The 20,264-nt window shown below is 33.0% G+C and overlaps 2 protein-coding genes across 3 annotated transcripts; one reads left to right on the top strand and one right to left on the bottom strand.

Annotated features, from left to right (window-relative positions):
- The first annotated feature begins 266 nt into the window (after positions 1 to 266).
- Positions 267 to 2,949, top strand: LOC106404608 (agamous-like MADS-box protein AGL30). Of its 2 annotated transcripts, none has more exons than XM_048761282.1 (10): positions 267 to 541; positions 1,005 to 1,190; positions 1,327 to 1,402; positions 1,494 to 1,558; positions 1,653 to 1,668; positions 1,747 to 1,808; positions 1,893 to 1,989; positions 2,064 to 2,120; positions 2,211 to 2,660; positions 2,760 to 2,949. In XM_048761282.1, the coding sequence occupies exons 2-10, from the start codon at positions 1,006 to 1,008 to the stop codon at positions 2,769 to 2,771; spliced, it is 1,020 nt and encodes a 339-aa protein (XP_048617239.1). In that variant the 5' UTR covers positions 267 to 541; position 1,005; the 3' UTR covers positions 2,772 to 2,949. The 2 variants fall into 2 exon arrangements, with proteins under 2 accessions (XP_048617239.1, XP_022560295.1); XM_022704574.2 differs by having other exon boundaries at positions 272 to 541; positions 2,205 to 2,660.
- Positions 2,950 to 5,506: 2,557 nt separating this feature from the next.
- On the bottom strand, positions 5,507 to 7,132 carry LOC106406215 (expansin-A1). Its single transcript, XM_013846837.3, has 4 exons — positions 6,923 to 7,132; positions 6,680 to 6,820; positions 6,288 to 6,600; positions 5,507 to 6,191 (listed from the first exon to the last, which is right to left on the bottom strand). The coding sequence occupies exons 2-4, from the start codon at positions 6,807 to 6,809 to the stop codon at positions 5,888 to 5,890; spliced, it is 747 nt and encodes a 248-aa protein (XP_013702291.1). The 5' UTR covers positions 6,810 to 6,820; positions 6,923 to 7,132; the 3' UTR covers positions 5,507 to 5,887.
- Between the last annotated feature and the right edge of the window lie 13,132 nt (positions 7,133 to 20,264).

Here is a 20,264-nt window from a genome sequence, read left to right as displayed (position 1 = left end):
CATTTCAAAATCATTATGGTTATTTAGGTCGGATCTCGTCGATCGATCCAGAAAATGTAAAAAAACTATGGTAGACAAAAAAATATAGGAAATAAACAAAGGCATTGGCTATTAACACGTGTGGACCGTGATTACTTACTCATCACGGCACCGTCGTCACCTCGAGCGAGTGGAGAAATTGACACGTTGGCCTTATTCGGTTAGTAACTATTGGTTACCGGTTATTTTGGTGGCTAGCCCAAATGAGTGGTCCAATAAAACAAGCGGGTAATTCGTTGTTTCTGTTCTGTGAAGCAAAGAGAGAAAACTAATGAGACGATCGATCCCACAGTTTCCTATTTTCAAGCTTTCAATTCAAACCCTAATATCCGATTTTGGCGGTCACACCTGTCGTCTCAATCGCAAACCTATTTCTTCTCTCTCCTTCACGATCCTTCTTCCTCTCTTAAGCTTTATCTTCTTTCTTCCTCATAAGGAAACTGTTTTCCCTTTTTCTCTTGGCATCCGATTGTAGGAAAGTTTGTTTTTGTCTTAAATTAAGGTAAGTTTTCTCTTCCTGTTTTTGGTTAATATTACTTTTGATTAGGTTTGCTTTTTTATTTCCATTTTCAATGTTTCTTCTTATGGGGTTTCCTAAAATTGGTAACTTACTTGTTTTGTTGATGAAAGTATGAATTCTTGAGATGAATATTGTTTGGCTAGTCCATTTAGGATCGATTCTGAGATTTATAGATTTGAAACAATGAGACACTAAAGATCGATCATATGAGCAATACATATATTTTCTTAATCAATTTGGAGCCTAGTGACTGGTCTTTACATATTAACTATTAAAATTTTGGAGGCCGAGACGAACTTGACTGTTGGTTTCAAAATGGGTTATTTTCTCTCTGTTTTTTTTGAGTTTCAATTTGAGTTAGGCCAAGGCTGTGTTCGGTAATTTGCATTTTGAGTCTTGAATCAGTGTAAAAAAATAGCTTTTGATTGGTCAAAAAGTTATGCAGGATGGGTCGAGTGAAGCTAAAGATAAAGAAACTAGATAGCATCAATGCACGGCAAGCTACTTATTGCAAAAGGAAAAATGGGATCATGAAAAAGGCTAAAGAGTTGTCCATCTTATGCGATATAGATGTTGTGCTTCTCATGTTCTCTCCCGCGGGAAAGCCTTCCCTGTGCACCGGAGAACACAGGTCTCATGATTCTTTCTTAGTTATAAAGACTGTTTAAACATGTTTCTGTAAGAAAAAGGGATTTTGAATACCAAAAAAAAACATGTTTCTGTTTTATGTTTTTTTCCTCAATGTTCTGTTTTGGGGGTTTGTTTAGCATTGGAGAAGTCATTGCTAAGTTTTCTCAACTTGCTCCGCAAGAAAGGGCAAAGAGGAAGTTGGATAACCTTGAAGTAAGTAGTTTTTGTTTACCTCTGTTTTGTCTCTTTCTCTTCTCACCACCTAGACAAACACTAATACTGGGTTATTATCAAAATACCTTAGGCCTTGAAGAAAACATTCATGAAGCTTGACCACGATGTAAATATATCAGAGTTTCTAGAGAGAAGGTGTGTATTATTACTACATATATCAAGAATCTGAGTTTCAGTTTAGTGTTGTTGAGTTCTACTGATGTGACTTGTTTTTTTTTTATATTTTCAGTAAACCAACAGTTGAGGTATGTACCACTAGTTTACTGCGATGATGCTGAAGTATCTCCTAATTTTAATTGTCTTTCGCAACCGGGAACTTTCAGGTTGTAAGCGAACAAGTCAAGTTTCTACAAAAACACTTATCAGAAATACACACAAGACTAAGGTGCCAAGATCTTCTATATACTTTCACCTAAATGGACCTTTGTTACCTCATTTGTGAGTTATATTTATGGTTTTACGATATTAGCTATTGGACTGAGGTCGAGAAGGTTGATAGCATAGATGATTTGCAGCAACTAGAAAATTCTATAAGACAGTCTTTGTATCAAATCCGTGTTCATAAGGTATAGTCCATCTCCCAAAATGATTAGTTAAGGTTTCATTTTCACAAACTTATGTAACATATTGGGAACAACAGGAGAACGTGCTGCAACATCAGCAGCAGCAAGTTATGTCCATTGAATGCAAAAACGAGGTAGAGAATCAGTTTTGAACATTAAATATCAGTCGTCTTTTGGATAATTATGTACTTAAAAGCACACACATTGTGTTTATGCAGTTGCAGAGTGACATAGATCTGGACTTTGGAATTGATATAGAGCAACAGCTTGAGAATTTCTCATGGGTTCGTACAGATGAAAACATGAAGGCTCCTCTAAAAGAAGAAGAAGACCCTAATCTGCAGTTTTATCATACCTATAAGGACCTAACGTGCTCCGCAAGTTCATCTCTTGAAAGTTACTCAGGATTGTTTGGTATCAAAACACCAAAACTAGAAACCGGTGGCATTCCCGGGACATCTTCTGATCCCAACGTACAATACAGCAATCTCAGTTTTCTAAATGATCCAAAGCTTCAGCAACTAGCTGAGTGGAACCTATTAGGAAGCCCTGCAGATTACTACGTTAGCCAGATCTTGGAAGCTTCTTATAGGCCTCAGTTTGGAGGAAACTGGCCTTCGTCTGAGATGTCAAATTATCCTTTCACCGTCTTTGATGATCCTCTGCTTTCAAGGGTAATACAACGGTTTTGCTCATCTTTCATTTGCTTCACAGTTCTGATATTGCATGTCTTGTTTCGCTGACTGTTTCTGACGTATCTAAACATGCTGCAGCCAAACCTATAAGTAGCTCTGGAAAAACACGAAGCGTTGGTCCGAAAACGGGCCTTGTACTGAGCAGTCACGAGAATGCGAAAGAAGCTAGAATTGATGAGTTACTAGTGAAACAAAAAAAAAATACTAAAAATATATGATACAGTGCCAAATTGCTTGTTAGGTACCGAGCTTGGATCATTCATAAATTGTAAGAAAATATTAATGAGTAATTCTAGATTATAGTTTGTTTGTCATTGAGTTTGGAATTGGATTTATTTTAAAAAAAATATAACAAGATCATTATTAAAAAATTTAAAATTTAAATCTCTTACAATGATTTTAATATTTTGTTGTTATCGAATTATAATAATATTTAATTGAAATTTATAGAAAATTAGAAAATATATATACGGTAGCACTAAGATATATTCTTGTCTAAGAAATAACATATAAGGAAAAAGTTCTCAAAGTAGCATTTATCAAAAAAAAAAAAATTAAAAACAACTTTTTATTTTTTTATTTGTGTTTAGGTTTAGTGATTAAGTTTTAAGGTTTAGTATTTAGTGGATAGAGATTAGAGTAAAGTTTGGACCATCACTGTTAAAGTTTTTCTAAGTAAATTCTTTCACAAATCTATATTAATGTCTTTTTGTCAAATTATATTAATGTTTAGTTAGAGTTTTTGCCTTTTTGGAAGAATTGTGCGAATTTTTTATTTTTTTTGAGGCTCAACTTAAAAAGCTGCAGCTGCAGCTAAAATGAGAATGTTCTAGTCTGCTAGATTGCGATGGGCTTAAAAGGCCCATAGATATAGAAAAAGAGGACGGTGTTAAATATGTTGGTTAGCAATACGAATGATGGGGGGACCCCATAGGACTCATGTGGGTAGTTTTGGGACAAAACAATATGTCAGACGAGCACATGGCTTCGGTTGTTCTGTATCTCTCGTGACTGTTAGTTACTACGTGCACCTCAGTTCTGATTCTCTTCTTTTTCTTTTTGTTGTCACGACGTGTTGTTCGCATTCCAGTTAATCATTATTATTTGAGAAGAAAAACACTCTTTATTGCGATTTTTTATTTTTAAAATAGCTATATTTTCTCCGCAAATTGCTGAATTTCTTGTCTGCAAGTTAATGAAATAGACAAAGACGTTAAAAATATGGAAGTACGTATACGGGTTTAAAGTATTTTAAAGTTACTGTTTTAAATGAATACATTTTTAGTGATGATTTTTTTTTGATCTAGTTAACTTTAAGAATAAGACATTTAGTATTACAAAATAGAGTTAATATACTGATCTGAATTTGAATGCTTTCCGACTAATATCATGCATATGTTCATATACATGAAATTATATTTTTTGTAGCAAAATTAACATGTCAATACTCAAATACACGCGAAAAAAAAATACAATACTTAAGGACCGGTGACGAATTAATGCTGAGATTGCCGAATGACCGAGTTTAGCTAGATAAAAAGATTATTTATCGAAGTCTTTATAAAGTTTATAGTTTTTTTTGCTTAAAATTTATAAAGTTTATAGTTCTAGACGAATTTGCTACCTTTGGAGAAAAGTGAATGGACGGTTACAACTCGGTGTTGGTGCATGACGCGAGACGAATGTCTATTCCAACAAAAAAAAGAATCACCATTTAGGTATTTTAGTTATAACTTATAAGTTAGCACGTCGTTAACAATTTAAATTTAAAGCATCACATGGCCATAGCTCTTCACATGCAAATGCAATACAACTCTTACAAAAGAAATGGTCGGAAATACTGTCTTTGTTAGGTTAGGTTAGTTTTCTGTAACTAGGTTAGGTTAGTTTTTTTTTTTTTTATAAACTCTATCGGCTGATCCGGTCGGCCCCGGAGGAACGCACTTAGTGTTACAGAGTGGAGTAGCCCGAAAGGGTACTACACTGCCTGTTCTGAGTTTGGAATACCTTCCGACTAATGCTAGGGGGTGGACAAATCATCTGTTATGGTCCACCATGTAAATCACTTGGGCCGAAACCCAAACTGACCAAATACTGATAATTTAGTTTCCATGAAGAATCGAACCCATGATTGATGTGGCTACACACCAAACCCTAAAAGATTGCTGCTACCACCACTTATTGGTTGGTTAGGTTAGGTTAGTTTTGACAACTGATAACTAATCTCTTTTTCATTTTTGAAAGGATCGCATTCGATCCTAAGGAGAACAGTGGCTCAAGTCACCATATACCACATTTGGCGAAAACGGAACAACCTCCTGCATAATAACTTCTTAACAGCAGCTTCAGTCTTCAGATTAATCGATCGAGATATACGGTTCATCATCCTCGGAAGAAGGAATAAGAGGCTTTTCAAAGACCTTTTACTTCTTCGGCTCTCTTGATCGGAAGATTAAACTTGCACTTGCGAATCATAATGTATCCTTGTTTTATTTTTTTGCCTTGGATACATTGACTCTAGGATAATTATTTTGTAAAATCATTTTTTCATTAGAAATGATTTTAACGTTTTTAGCAACAAAAAAAAAAGTAACTGATAACTAATCTCAGTCGTTATATATACATTTTCTTTTGTTTAACGAGAAGACTATAATCGAAAACTATTAACAATCTTTTGTGAAACGATATTAAGAACTTTGCTTTTTCCATGCAATCCATGTGAATTATTTTATATATTTCCAATAAATATATCCCGGACGTGAACATAGTAAACAAGTACATGCCGATTGTTTTTTTACTCTATCTGGCGATTTAACACACACAAATTGAAATAACAAATCCCCAACAATCTTTATAAAAATTGAAAATTCACAACATAGATGACTTGAGAAAATACAAATCAAACAATTCTTGAAGCACGAAACTCTCCCTCTAGCTTCAAGAAGGGATACAAACGGAACTTTACTACTAGCGGGTGGTTCTTAACTCCACCTCTGCATCAGTATAACTTAAAAACAAACCTTACCAGTAATAGAAAGAGAACAAAGGTCCCCAAAAGATGACGTCATCAAGGCCTTGTGGAAAATCAAGCACTCGAAGCACCACTTCTTTTTAGGTGAAACCCCAAACTGAAAGAACGTACCAAATTACTAATATGACCCTCTAAGCTTTCTACTACTGCACACACACGAACCACGTAGTCAAGTCTATATCTGTGCGCCGGTGAAGGTCTGGCCGAAGGACCAGCCTGCGGAAGCGACGTTGTTGGATACAATAGTGCGACCATCGCTCGTTGTGACTTTGAAAGAGAGAGCTTGTCCGTTAAGATAAGAGTTACTTTGCCAGTTTTGCCCCCAGTTTCTAGACATGGCTTGCCATCCTGTTCTTGACCCTTTAACCCACGCAGAGTGAACATCTCCAGCTCCTCCGACGTTCGTAATCAGAACAAGGTTGAAGTAAGAATGTCCGTTTATCGTAAACCTTATTCCTCCCCTTCTCACGCATGGCACTCTTCAAAGCAAAAATAAAAAGTAAGATTCTAATAGCAAATACTCTGTTTTGGAACAGAGCAGCTCTGTTTCTTGTTTTTATTTTTTTGAGGTTTACCTTCTGTAGGCGACGGGGACAATGCCAGCTTTGTATTGAGCGATGCGTTGAAATACAGGCTGAGAGAGATCGAAATGCTGCTGAGGAGGGTTACACCAACCTCCTGCGTTGTTCGGTAAAGCGTTGTTTGGTGGGCAAAAGTTAGTCGCTGTGACAACGATTGAGCCAGGGAGGCACCATTTGCCGTCGTTCTGACATCTTATCTCGAAGCAAGCACCACAGCTCAGCCCGTTGTTGAACAGAGCTGTGCTCAGCGCGGCCGTGTTGGTTCCATAGCCTTGGCTATAAAGGTTTCCGTACCCACAAGCACCACCTGAAAAGACCACACATGTCAGAGATTTCAACAGTTGTGATATTTGAAAAATTCTGAAGCTTTTGAAGAAGCAATTTACCCATGGTGCCGGAGGCATCACCACCGCCGTAAAATGTGGCGTGTGCGTTTACCCAACCTCCATCGTAGCCCTTCACACTTGACGTCATTACTCCGACAATAACCATAAGCAAGAAGCCGACAAGACCCATCTTGTTATAACCTGCACATAGGTAATAAGATTGATCAGTTTCTAGAAGGAGATGAAAGGATCTTAAACTAGTAATGTGTGTGTGTGTGTGAGAGAGAGAGAGGAAATGATTACTTGGAAGCTTTGATCTTTGTTCCTTTCTTAAAGAGGAAAGAAAGAGAGATGATTATGTGAATGTGTTGTTTGGTTTAGAATTGGAAAAAGCAGAGGAGGCAGTAGTTCAATATATAGAAAAACATAGTCAGTGGAAATTTACGTTTCAGCCACTGGTTATATGCAACTACCATGCACTCATTTTCAATTCATTATTATTTTCTTTTCAATTAAATCAAGGCCGAAATGCTATTTCTTTCTTTTTTTTCGTTTTTTCCCACATTTTAAAAATATTGGGATTATTAAATGTAACTATAATGAACGGGGTAGAATAAAAGAGTTATTTTATTGTTGGGACCAAAAACCGCTGAAGTCGTAATATTTAATGGCATGAAAAAGCAAAGAGGCAAAGACACATGTTAGCTTCAAGACGGGTAGTTGACAAAAAAAAAAAAAGCTTCAAGACGGGTCGTGTGTTTTCTTTTGGCGAGGCGTCTAGCTTCTCCATTTGAAACATCTCACCGAGATACTCAAATCATCAACATTGATATAGTTTACCACTAAACTATCTTATGTAGTATAATACTAATATCATTTAGTTTTTGATTAAATTTCAAATACAAAGTCAAAGCAATTAAAAAAGGCATGCAACATAAAATTCTTACATGTTTAAAAATAAAGTAAATGAATATAATTTCACTTTTATTTTATTTTTATTTTGAGAGATTCATGTAAGACCATGATTAACCCGGGTTCTTAGGATGGGGTTCTTAGCTTCGGCTAATAACCGTTTCTTAGCTTTTAACTAAGAAAATCGAAGAATCGTTTCTTAAATAAGAGATATAAGAGCCGGTTCTTAACCAAAAAAATGTAAAAAAAAAAAATGTCAAATTATGAATTAAAAACTCCAAATTAAGAATCCAGGTTAATCATGCTCTAACACTCTTACCATTGCCAAGGATATCTTATTTGAATATTTCGAGATTCGGTTTACACATATAACTTTATAATTGATTGTATTTTTATTAGGTAATTCATTGTATTTTTATTAGTTAAAAATTAATTAAATAGTTATATTACATCTTAATACTAATATTTTGTATAAGAATATCTTAAGAATATAAATGCTTTTAGACATCAATTTCAGTTGGAAAATAGATTTAATCTATTAATATAAAATTAAGATATATAAACTAGTAAATATTAGGTCGTGTAAAAATTGCATTTGCTATGCTTGATGTAAATAGTTATGAAATTTGTCATTCAATAGTAAATAGAAGGAAAGGAAAGGAAAGAAAAGAAAAAAAACATTTAGTTTACAAAAAAAAAAGGAAAAGAAAATCCCGAAAATAAAATGAAGACAAAAAAAAAATTCAAGTTGCAATCCAAGTGGGTCACAAAGTGGTCTGCTTTGAGTTCGATGTATCACGAAACGTATAGCTTTGTCGTTCGTTTTCCTCAATCTACATTTCGATCTGTAGCCATCTTAATAATTATATCTGTTTAAAAGCTAACAAAACTATGTACTATCAGCAGTCGTGCCTTGTTTTGTGAACAATGTCGCTAAAGTACATAAAATAAATTACTTAATGACAAAAGAAAAAATTGTTACATGTGTTTGATGATTAAGTATCTAACTTGTGAGGATCTTCTTCGGTGTTTCTGCGGAAGTCTTTATTAGGGTTTGTTAGAATATGGATTTTGAGATGACATTTTACTTTGTGCATCGAGAAAATATACACACATTAAATTTAGTAAGGTGAAAAAGTTGAACGGCAGAGATCGACGGCCAAGTTTCCGTAATTTTAGCTCAAAACAGGGGTCCACAAAAAAGATCATGGACGGTCCGTTTGCTAGTTCTCCGATGTTCGAAATAATCATTTTATAATAATGGTAGAAATAAAAACATATAAATAATTAATAAGTAGTAGTGCAAGAAAAATAAATGAAAAACAGAGATACCCACGCATGTGGTTGACAGACGCCGTTTCAAGCTAACGTTTAAGCATGTATTGATAGATGAGCAGAACAAAGTTGACACGAATCCATCCTGTTTCAATTATTTACTAGTGTTGATTGATTTCATCTACAAGTGATTAGGGGAACCCCAACTAATCATTGGTGCTCATCTCCTACGTTTCTAAAATTTGAACATGCATTCATGTTTAATACATCAAGTTATTAATCTATTCACCTGTTTGAAATTATTTAAGATTTTGTTTATTTTTAGTCAAAATTGGATTTGGTTTAAACTATTTGCAGTCCTTGCGTAAATAGGGCCGGAAAACAAGTCTCTAAGACAATCTCTAATGGGACACTAGTTTTTCTTCTATAATTTACATTAAAATAGAGTAACTCTGAAATACAGAGAAATGTCATATTTTTACTCTATATTTAGAATGGAAAAATGACATTCATTTATATTTCACTTTATAATAGAGTAACTCTATTATAGAGTAACACTATTAGAGCAAAAGTTATTCTATAATAGAATTACTCTATTTTAGTGTAATTTATAGAAGAAAAAAATAGTGTTCTATTGGAGATACCCTAACATCTGGTATGTTTTAGCTAAACATCAAGCGAGTCTTGAGTAATGCATATTGAAAATTTTAACACTATTTAGATGTGCATATAAATAATTTTGATTTCAAAAACACTATGAACATGGATTTGTATATTTCTATAAAGATCAAAAACTGATATCAAACTGAGTCACCCTTACATTTGTTTGAGTTTGCACTAAGTACTAACTTTGAAGTAAATAAAATTAGCATTTGATTAACAAGTTAAATTAATAAAAGCTTAATCATCACTAATTACACATCTAGATTCACAACACTAATCAAACAATCATAAAAAGTTAAAAAAAACTTTTTTTAGCTTCCGGACAAACAATGATATTTTATTTACGTGTATGAATGTGGATTTGTATTTTTAATGTGCTAAATATGTAAATTTTTACTAAGAATTAGTCAAAATTCACCACCCGCGAAAATTGGTCTGCATTTACAGCTGAACTTAATGAGTTCAAAACGTTGCGGGATACTTATCAAAACGGCAGAGTGGTTTATGGGGTAAGATCCAGTAATACTCGAACGATTTTTTTGCACGACATGCTCGAACAAAGAATCGTGTTCTGTCATATGTTAACAAGTCGGTCCTTTACTGGATTGATACTATCAATTCATTTTTTGCGGATACGTAATAAGATTTATCTTTGTATTGTGATAAAAAAAATCTACTAAACTTTTTTAGTATGAGTATTACTCCCCTGCATTGGATCTTTCTCTCTGGTTATTTATTGATTTATTAAATTTCTTTGTTTGTTGTAGGTCATTGCTAAATTCTTGGTTGTGAGATATATATAGTTACTTAAATATTGGGATGGACATATCCTTGAAGAGATCTATTAACGCATGCAAGAAAATAAGTGGAAGCAGATGGATAAACAAAAGTAAAACAACATAGCTTGTTAATGTGGTTCACCAATCAGCTATGTCCATATAAAAAAAGATTTTACTAATGGAGGTTGAATGTATTTTGAAAATTCAGTATAGTTAAAAATAACAAAAGGTATATATAGGGATTATCCCAACTTGAAACCTAAAACTAATGGATTCGTGGATTCTTCCCAATAAAAGTGACTAAACAGAAACTGTAGTTTATGAAGGAAGTACCATTTTGGCAAGAGGTAATCGCCCTCGGACCCAAACCAAGGTAGCGTTACCCCTCTGGGAGATACAAAACTGCTTGTAGTTTATGAAGGTAGCGTTCTCTGTTTCACTGACCGGTCAGCAAGATCCGCATCTATATGTCGACCAAGTCATAGCAGATTCTAAACTATCAACAAGATTAAAATGAGATAAATCAACCATTCATTTTCAATGACTTTTTCATGCCTCATACCACACCTCTCGATCATCATACACTAAGCAACTCAAGCTATGGACATGGCAGTTTTGTATTATCTACTCACTGTGTTTTTTTTTTGGAACTATAATCCACTCAGTGTGTTCCATACTGAAGATAGCACTACAAATCTAGAGACTTATCCTCCTTGGTTGAGTTGGATTTTCACTGCCGTTCTAAACGTTTTGGTACCCCTAACGGTATTCTTTGTGAAATTCTACCAGATTCATGTGTGGAAACAGATTGTCTTCTTCTGCCTTTGGCAGGTAAATACAATGTTTCTTTGTTTACTAAACTTTAATGAATGAATTGTTTCAGAAAACCTCATTTTGTAAACTTGGGGGTCATCATGAATTTGAAAATTTTAAGATGGAAGTGGGGATTTAACTAGATGCATACGAGATTTCAAACGTTTTGTTGTTTATTTAAAAATTCTTGTCATTTTGAATAAGTTTACGTTGTTTTATAACAAATCAGATCATACATTGACAGATAATTACTTTTTTATTTAGCGATGTTATAGACGGAGAAATATATAGTACTATTTGCAGATTTTGTTTGATCAAAAGATCCGATTCGTCTTTTGTTAATAATCTCTTATATATTAAAGGACAAGTCACTTACCCACATAATTAATTATTACACATGAAAATTAGGTTACAATTTAAAGAAAAACGAAAAATGTAAAAAAAAGAAATCAAATGCTAAAATAAAATCGTTTATCAACTGATATCTATTAATTTTTTTTTACAAAATAAAATCCCTATTATTATTTTTTTTGGACAACAAATGCTTATATTAAAATTAAACGAGACAGTTACAACCGTAGAGATACTCTACAATAAGCTGATAAGCTAACATAACATAACATAACGAAAGATAAAAATGGCTAAGGAGAGAAGAAACCCGAAAAAAATCTTCACTCGTAATCCTAAAGCCCGCGTTCGATAGAACACAAAGAAGTCGAAATCGACGTTGAAGAACCCAACCAATGGATTTTGAGAGCAGTTGAAAACTGTCTCTGAAGATGACAAGATCTCCCGACATTGCAATGAGGTACGGAGAGGCTGCCGGAGTAGGACTACACACAGAGTCGTCGATGATACAGCTTCTAAAAGATAGCAGTTGACAAGAATCGGAAAATGCTGAGTTTAGGTGACGATGGATGGAGATATGAAGAGGTTGCCGGAGTAGGACTACACGTAGAGTCGTCGACGGTACAACCTGTAAGAGGACGGTGCAGCAGCAAATTCGTCTATGGCATTGCGATAGCTCGAGAAGCTTTGATGTTGAGCTCTTAGGATCAAAACTATGGGCCAGGCCCAAACAGATCCGGACAAGAACACAATCAGAAGCTTTAACGAGGCGACGGTTTGAGTTTTGGTTTGTGCCGGTGGAAGGAAAGCTGCGGTGGCCGGTTACCGGTGGTGCAGCGGTGCAGGGACGAGGTGGCGGTTCCAGATTCTGATCTGGTGGAGACATGAGGTGGCGAAGAGCGAAGACCAAGAATAGTCGCGGGCAGAACACACTAAGTTCGCCGGAGACGGTGGAAGCCATCTCCAACCGTAAGTTGAAGTTCGTCATGACTGTAAAGGAGGTGGTGGTGGAGGTTTTCAGCAACGGACGTGAGACCGTGTAGAGGCGAGATGGCAGCTCCAGAAACTGTTCCGGTGGAGATCCGAGATGGCGCAGCTCCGACTTCGGAGCATCTACAACGGCTGCTAAAGTATTGTCAGTTAGAGTACCGGCGAGATAGTTCGGTGAAGTGCATCCGCGTACTTGCAGCTCGGATCTGGAGTGAAGAGGAGTAAAAGCCGAAGAGAGGCATGGAGCGATACGAGAAGCCCCTGAGTAGTTATCTCTTCCAGCGAGGCTCACAGATCTAGAGTTCGGAGGGCTGAGGTCGACGTCGGCGGAGGAGGATTTTCGAGCAATAGTGGTTTGACGGGTGGAGTGAAGTTTCCCAACCAGATGAATAGATGTCTGGCGACTCCTGCTTAAAGCAGAGTGATAAACACACAGACGACTTGAATTCATTAGAGAAAAAGAGAGATCATGTGGTGATGAAACGAAAGCTGAGAAGTACACTTGAAAAAGGATGACAAGAGAAGAGGAGCAGTGGCGACGCCGGCGAGCTAGGTCGGCGCCGGCGCCGGAGAAAGAGAACTGAAGGCGGACCTCGAGCCCCGTATCAGAGAGAGTATTGAAGTCTAGACGAAAAGGATGACCAACTGAAGGCGGACCTATTATTTGTCACACTACATCCATGATCTTCTCTTTCAACCCCTCACGTTGCCATATATTTTAAATTCAACTCTACCTCCTTTACAAATTGTAAGTTAACTTTCTTTCTTTTTTGCAACAACCCTATTGATTCTCTCTCCTTATAGATCAAAAAATTCTATTGATCGTATTCACACAGTCAAATCTACAATTTTAGATGAAGATCGAAATAGTTTCTCACCAACAGGTGGCACAACAATAGTATTCAAAATATTTTTTTGAACTAAATGAGCAAAAGAAGAACAATGTTTGCTATGGATTGATAGGCAGAGTGTACAGCAAAATGGGAAGACAATGATTAAAACTCAGGTTTGTGAAATTAAAAACACCCAAACTCTTCATTCTCAAATAACTTTATTGTTCATGATTTTTTTACTCTTTTGATCTATCTATAACTTTTTTACTTTTTAGTTACTGACAAAAACTACATACTTTATAGTGAAAAATGTAAAGGTAAACAAAGATATGTAATAATATTTTTAGATGGACAAAATCAATTTTCGATTTGCTAAACTATGTTTATTTGTTGTTGTATGAATAGTTCAGAGAAGGAGAGTAACAGAGTCTCACCTAAACAAGAAATTTAAAAATCACCACAAGAAGAAAATGTGGGGATAGTTAAAAGACAACAAATGGGATCTAAGAAACTAGGCTGATAGATAAAAATATATCTACTCTCTAGATAAAGAACTCTCCTGATCAGGTTGGTTTTTCTTATTATTTTATTGTGTGCGTAAATAATCTCATAGAAGTGTGGTGATACAGTTTTGCTTTTACTTTTTTCCATTTGCAATTTCTGTTATAAGGAAACAAAAACAAATATAAAAGAAAAAGACTATAAAATATATTAACATCAATTAATTACAAAATATATGCTTTTCCTCAATTTGATTTTTCATATGTAATGTTCTTTTTTGGTTTTGGGAAATAGATTATTATATAACCATTCATCTTGTGTCCATATTTGACTGTTGTAATATATACAACAAAATTTCAATTTTATTTTGAGTTGATTACACTAAAGATACTTTTTTTACTTTCTATTACATCTAGAGACACTTCTTACATGTGACACACTTTGTTGTGGGCCAGCAATAAATTGTAGACAATTTTACCCTTAATGGAAATGACACTTGTGGATGAGTAATTTGTGGACGAGTGATGCGTGATTGAGTGATTTGTGGACGGGTGATGTGTAGATGAGTGATGTTAATGTGTTTATAATAGATAACGAGGACAAACTCTCTGTTTTGATTCCATAAAACTATACAACAATACGTGGACATGGACTCATATTACTAAAATTATACCATAAAACGTGGACAAGGACTCTATTATCTCCAATACAAACACTTGGCTTCTTCAGCTCAATTGATAAATTATCTGCGGTTAAACTTCAATCAAAATGAGAAAGAGATGATATTGTGAGTATGAGAGGAGAGAAAAATCGAACAAGCGTTTCCCTTTTGTCGGAGAGTAATAGATCTTGCATGTCATAGATTTCTGATCTAAGGAATTTGCGCTTTGTCATGATGTGGATGGATGTAATTTTGATTAGAGTTGAATTTAGATTCCAAGATGATGAATGAAATCGAAGGAATATTGTTCATTTCCACAACTAGTTTATAATTCTGTTAAGATGTTCATGTCCACAACTAATTTATAATTCTGTTATTCACGCTTTGGTGTCCACGTCCACATTTTGTTTACACATTAATATATATATATAATATATATATGAACATGGGTCTTAAAAGATAGAGAATTTTATATATAGTTTATTATGACAATTATTTTCGTTTAATATATTTTAGAACTTGAGATAAAAGTAAATAAATACATAAAGTATAATAAGAAAAATAATAAAATAAAATAAAATAAAAAGAGGAGAAAGATTCTCATTAGTTTAGGGTTATAAGAGCATTTTTGACAAAAGAAAGTGTGTCTCAATTGATAAATGTCTTGTAGTGTAATTTGAATGTGAGAAAGTGTTTCTAGATGTAAAAAATTCTTTTATTTTAAAGTTTAACAACAAATATAACTCTATAAATAACATTTTATTTTCTCTATAAATAACATTTACTTCCATTGTAAACTACATAAACTTCCAAATAAAATTTTCTATTGTAAATTATAAAACAGATGTATAGAGTTACACAAACAAATGCCCGTGCTTATGAACGGGAGAAAATACTAGTTTCTATAATAAACCCCTAATTAGGGATGCATATAAAAAACTTAATTATTTCCGCAATCAGAAATCAGACAACCATCCTTTACGCATGTTTGTCTGCCAGTATAAAAATATTCACAACCATTAGCGTGATAGTAGGAGCAAGGGCAAATGGGTAAAAGTTAATATCAAAATTAGAGAAATTAAGCAAGAGCAGATGCCGAATTATATGACCATACCAGATTTTAACTACCTTTAAGGCTTTAACTTTAATTAACTCTGTGTCACAAAATCATATCTCTTTGACTTTTTTTTTATATTTAACTCTTTTTTTTTTGGCAAAGTTATGCTTAACTTTTTCTTCACTATTGCTTATAATCTTCAGTAGCTTTCATGAGATTCTATTTTCACGTTCTGATATGATCTTTGAAATATTTTATTTCAGCAGAGGTTTCAGCTTTTACATGTTAGTTAGTTTATAAACTAAAGCTTTAATGATGCATAAATGATTGAATTAATAGTAAGTAAAAATGTCCGTAGTAAACTGTAAAGGCATATGGTAATCAACTGCTTGAAAGTTCATTTTACTAATTACATTATTACGTTAATCACTGCAGATGTTTAAATAGTAAAATAATTTCGAATTTACATGTTTAAAGATTATTTGTGATTGTAAAAAAAAAATTTGGGTAGGGTTTGACGCTTGATTTATCTAGTCTAGTTATCTAAAATAAAATAATCATGATTATATAGACATGCTAAGAGACAACTTTGTGTTTGCAAAAAAAAAGAGACAACTATGTAATAAAAAAACAGAGGCGATATTTAAGTGTAACAGTTTAAATCGCCCATAAACTAAATAAAACTAAATTTAGTTATATATATTTGAAGATAACAGATATATATATCTATAAAATAACTAAAATAATAGAGTATCCTCAACGTGATATAGTATATCATCTTAAAAACACAAGTAGAACATAAAATTTACTCTTACGATTTTTTTGAACCTTTTTTGCAGTCATATGCCCTAAATCAGTTAATTATGCAGCTAGTTCGATTGTAACTTGACTAATAATCTCTATACACAATTTTCAAAATTTTGAATAAAATTATCATTCACGTCGATTACTTTGAAAACAAAACTAGATGGCGACCACAACTGATTGTCAAGTGTTTGGTTTATAAGCAATGAATCAAATGCGGGATTGTGATGTCTCTTTAAAGGACATGTATCTTAACCGATAGAGGACCAAAAATCTGGTAATTGTATATAATTATGTATCATTATTCTGTACATATTTTTGTTAATTAAGTTATATAAAATACTATCATTCTATTAACTGAAGTATTTTTATCTATATATGGTTGTTCTTAATCAGTCTTAGCTAGGTTATTCGTCTCCCAATAAAATATTTATCGATCCTAGTCCCTTACGAGACTCTTGCTCTTTAAGTCCCCTTCCCATTTGTTCTTCTTTTTTTTTTGGTTGACGGCACCTACTTTCTTTTGAAAGGATTTAGAAAATCGTCTTGCAGATGCATCCCCCTCCCAAGTAACTATAATGCTAATGCATTTATGTACAGTAACTCATTTTTTTTTGTGTTAACCAGAAGGTATCCGAGCCTTCGGTCAAAATAATCCCTCCAGTCCCAGCACCAGCTGGCGCTAAAACCCTCCTAACAAGAATCGAACTAACCGAACAATATAACTTACTCCAAACACTAAATCACTAGTCCAACACACCGTTGGTACACTGATTTTTTTTAACTGAAACTACTCCTAAAATTTTAAACTTAGGCAAAGCGCATTAGACATCCCAATTAATTTACGGATGGATTGAAACAGGGCGTTGCAACGAACTATCCAACGACAATGCGCTTCGGAATCCACATTGTATTCAAACTTTCGGTGTATGTGAGAACTGAGAGTCTACGTATACAATTTTATTGATATATAATTAACTTCTTATATAGACTGAGGATGTCAACAAGGCCACACATTAATTCGTAGTGTCAGTGTATAACCAACCAAGCTAGCTATTCAAATGTAGAAATATTGCTTAGAAGAAAATAAAATTGAATAAGAAATCTAATGTGACTCGCATTCTCACAGAGTCACAGATGAGTTTATTTGACTAAATTCTGTAATTTTAATTGAGAATTCCGCAAAAAAAAAACATAAATTTTTGGGATGACCAAAAAAACACCAAACTTTCATTGACTTTAGAATTAATTAACAATGTTTTCGCTGACTTACCAATTTAGCACGCCGTCGACAAATTTAACAGAAATATTTGACGTCGTTTATTGTTGGCGTTAAGTGAAACGACGTCGTTTTCAAATGATGTAAAACGACGTCGTTTTACATGATTTGAAATTAAAAATATGTAGACCCTAGATTCGAACCCAGGTTGGTTGGTCAAATGGCAATGTATTTTACCACTGGGTTATTGGCACTTTCAATGTACTTACTAACATGTTTACTTTTATTTGGTACATATTAAATATAAAAAATTCTCTAACAATTTAATAAGATCTTTAAAATTTCAAAAAAAAATTAAAAAAATAAAGAAGATTTTTGTAAAATTAATTTAGAAATTAAAATTAAAAATAAATTTTTATTTTTCTTTTTAAAAAATAAAAACTCTTCCAAAATTTTCTAAAAACTTAAAAAGATCTTCAAAATTCCAAAAAAATTGAAAAAATAAAGAAATTTTTTATAAAATTAATTTTGAAATTAAAATAGAAATTTTTAATAAAATTAATTTTGAAATTAAAATAGAAAATAAAATTTTATTTTTTCTTTTCAAAAAAATACGAACTTTCACGAATTGAAAAGAAAAAATAAAATAAAATTTTATTTTCTATTTTAATTTCAAAATTAATTTTATAAAAAAATTCTTTATTTTTTCAATTTTTTGGAATTTTGAAGATCTTTTTAAGTTTTTAGAAAATTTTGGAAGAGTTTTCATTTTTTAAAAAGAAAAAGAAAATTTTATTTTTAATTTTAATTTCTAAATTAATTTTATAAAAATCTTCTTTATTTTTTTTAATTTTTTTTTGGAATTTTAAAGATGTTATTAAGTTTTTAGAGAATTTTTTATATTTAATATGTACCAAATAAAAGTAAACATGTTAGTAAGTACATTGAAAGTGTCAGTAGCCCAGTGGTAAAATACTTTGTGATTTGACCAACCAACCAGGGTTTGAATCCAGGGGTCTACATATTTTTAATTTCAAATCATGTAAAACGACGTCGTTTTACATCATTTGTAAAACGACGTCGTTTTACATCATTTGTAAAACGACGTCGTTTCACTTAACGCCAACAATAAACTACGTCAAATATTTCTGTTAAATTTGTTGACGGCGTGCTAAATTGGCAAGTCAGTGAAAACATTGTTTATTAATTCTAAAGTCAATGAAAGTTTGATGTTTTTTTGGTCAACCCAAAAGTTTATGTTTTTTTGGCAATTCGTGTAAAGTTGACGTTTTTTTGGCTGAATTCTCAATTTTAATTCGTAAAAGATATATGAATTAATTTTACGTTTGGAAACGTGGGTGACGTTACCGCCATGGTGATGGCCATGTGAGATGTATCAAATCTTAATGTCGGCTTCATGTGCTTAAGTCGTAATCATGTAAATGGATACGTCTCTACCGATCGATTAGCTTAATTATCTATTATTAAATACCAAATCTTCCCGTTCTTTTCCCTATATACCGAATTCATTTCTCTTAACGTTAATTTTAATCAATTTGTATTTTCAGTAGGATGATTAATTACGTTTAGAACTTGACACAAATTTATCAACTTAAGACTTAAAGTTCTTGTTAAGGCCTGAGTTAAATGTTGTACATCTCTTATCCTATTCTGGTTCAATAAAGTTTTTTAGAAATGTATGCTAATACATTATACAACAAAAGATACATAAAAATATACTAGTATCAATAGTCTAAAAAGTGCTGCTTGAAAGCCATGTACAAAAAAGTTACGCAGAAATAAAAAATATAAGTTAAAAATATATAAGTAAATCACTATACTTTCACAGTATCCTATCCTCCCAACATTATTAAATATCATATTTCTTTCCATCCATATATAATAAATATGATCCACTATATTATAATTAATCATATAAATAAGATAATGCGCATAAATTCTAGGGAGATTTACCAAATATGACTCAAAACTTGATTTTGGTTGCACAAGTATACTCAAACTTGAATCAAATGCAAAAGTAACCCAAAAGCTTTGTGAAATTACAGCCAGCCCCTTGTGACCAAACAAAAAAACAGAACTCATTTTTACGAATTTATTTCCGCTAAGTCTTCTGAGTTTTCTGAGTCTTCTAAGATTCTGTTAAGTCTTTTGGACGACGTCCACGGAAGTCATGTGGTATACACAGAAGTCGTCTGGTATAGTTGATCTTAAAAATAATTTATGAATTTTGTAAAAAATATTTTGATAAGCGAAAAATTAAAATCATGTAATTATAAACAGTTTTAAGTGATATAAATTAAGATATAATAAAATTAAATTGTTTTCAACATAGATGAGTGAAAGTAGTGAATCATGATATTCTTTGGTCTAGGGTTTGGCAACATATGTTGTAGTATTGTATGTATTCTTAGGGTTAGATTTTGGAAAGCTTAAATGTTTTTTCGAAAAATTAAATTTTTATCTACATGTGATTATTTCTGTGTACAGTAAACACTTTTTAAGTTTAATTTGATTTTATGAAGCGTTTAGTTAGTTAATTTAGTTTAGGGGTTATGTTTAGGGTCTAGACGACTAACATGTAAGTCGTCTGGGAAGTCTTCTAACTCCCGCTAAAAATATTTTAGTTTCCCGCTAAAAATATTGAAGTCTTCTGGGCGAGTAAGTCTTTTGATCGAAAATATTTAACCTTATTGGAATTTATGTCTCCATATATAAAAAAACATTTACACGTTCTCTCTCCTCCTCTCAAATGGCTGCAACAAAAATGAT

This window comes from Brassica napus, chromosome C6 (genome assembly GCF_020379485.1).
Source record: "Brassica napus cultivar Da-Ae chromosome C6, Da-Ae, whole genome shotgun sequence".
NCBI classification, from domain to species: Eukaryota; Viridiplantae; Streptophyta; class Magnoliopsida; order Brassicales; family Brassicaceae; genus Brassica; species Brassica napus.
The sequence above is the reverse complement of the archived record's forward strand: the minus strand, read 5'-3'. Positions and strand labels throughout refer to the sequence as shown.

Coding starts and splice junctions, on each gene's coding strand:
- LOC106404608 (XM_022704574.2), top strand. CDS start 1,006: ATGGGTCGAGTGAAGCTAAAGATAAAGAAACTAGATAGCATCAATGCA. Junction 1,403..1,493: donor GGAAGTTGGATAACCTTGAA/GTAAGTAGTTTT, acceptor AAAATACCTTAG/GCCTTGAAGAAAACATTCAT. Junction 1,990..2,063: donor ATCAAATCCGTGTTCATAAG/GTATAGTCCATC, acceptor TGGGAACAACAG/GAGAACGTGCTGCAACATCA.
- LOC106406215 (XM_013846837.3), bottom strand. CDS start 6,809: ATGGGTCTTGTCGGCTTCTTGCTTATGGTTATTGTCGGAGTAATGACG. Junction 6,601..6,679: donor TGATGCCTCCGGCACCATGG/GTAAATTGCTTC, acceptor TGGTCTTTTCAG/GTGGTGCTTGTGGGTACGGA. Junction 6,192..6,287: donor GTCCCCGTCGCCTACAGAAG/GTAAACCTCAAA, acceptor TTTGCTTTGAAG/AGTGCCATGCGTGAGAAGGG.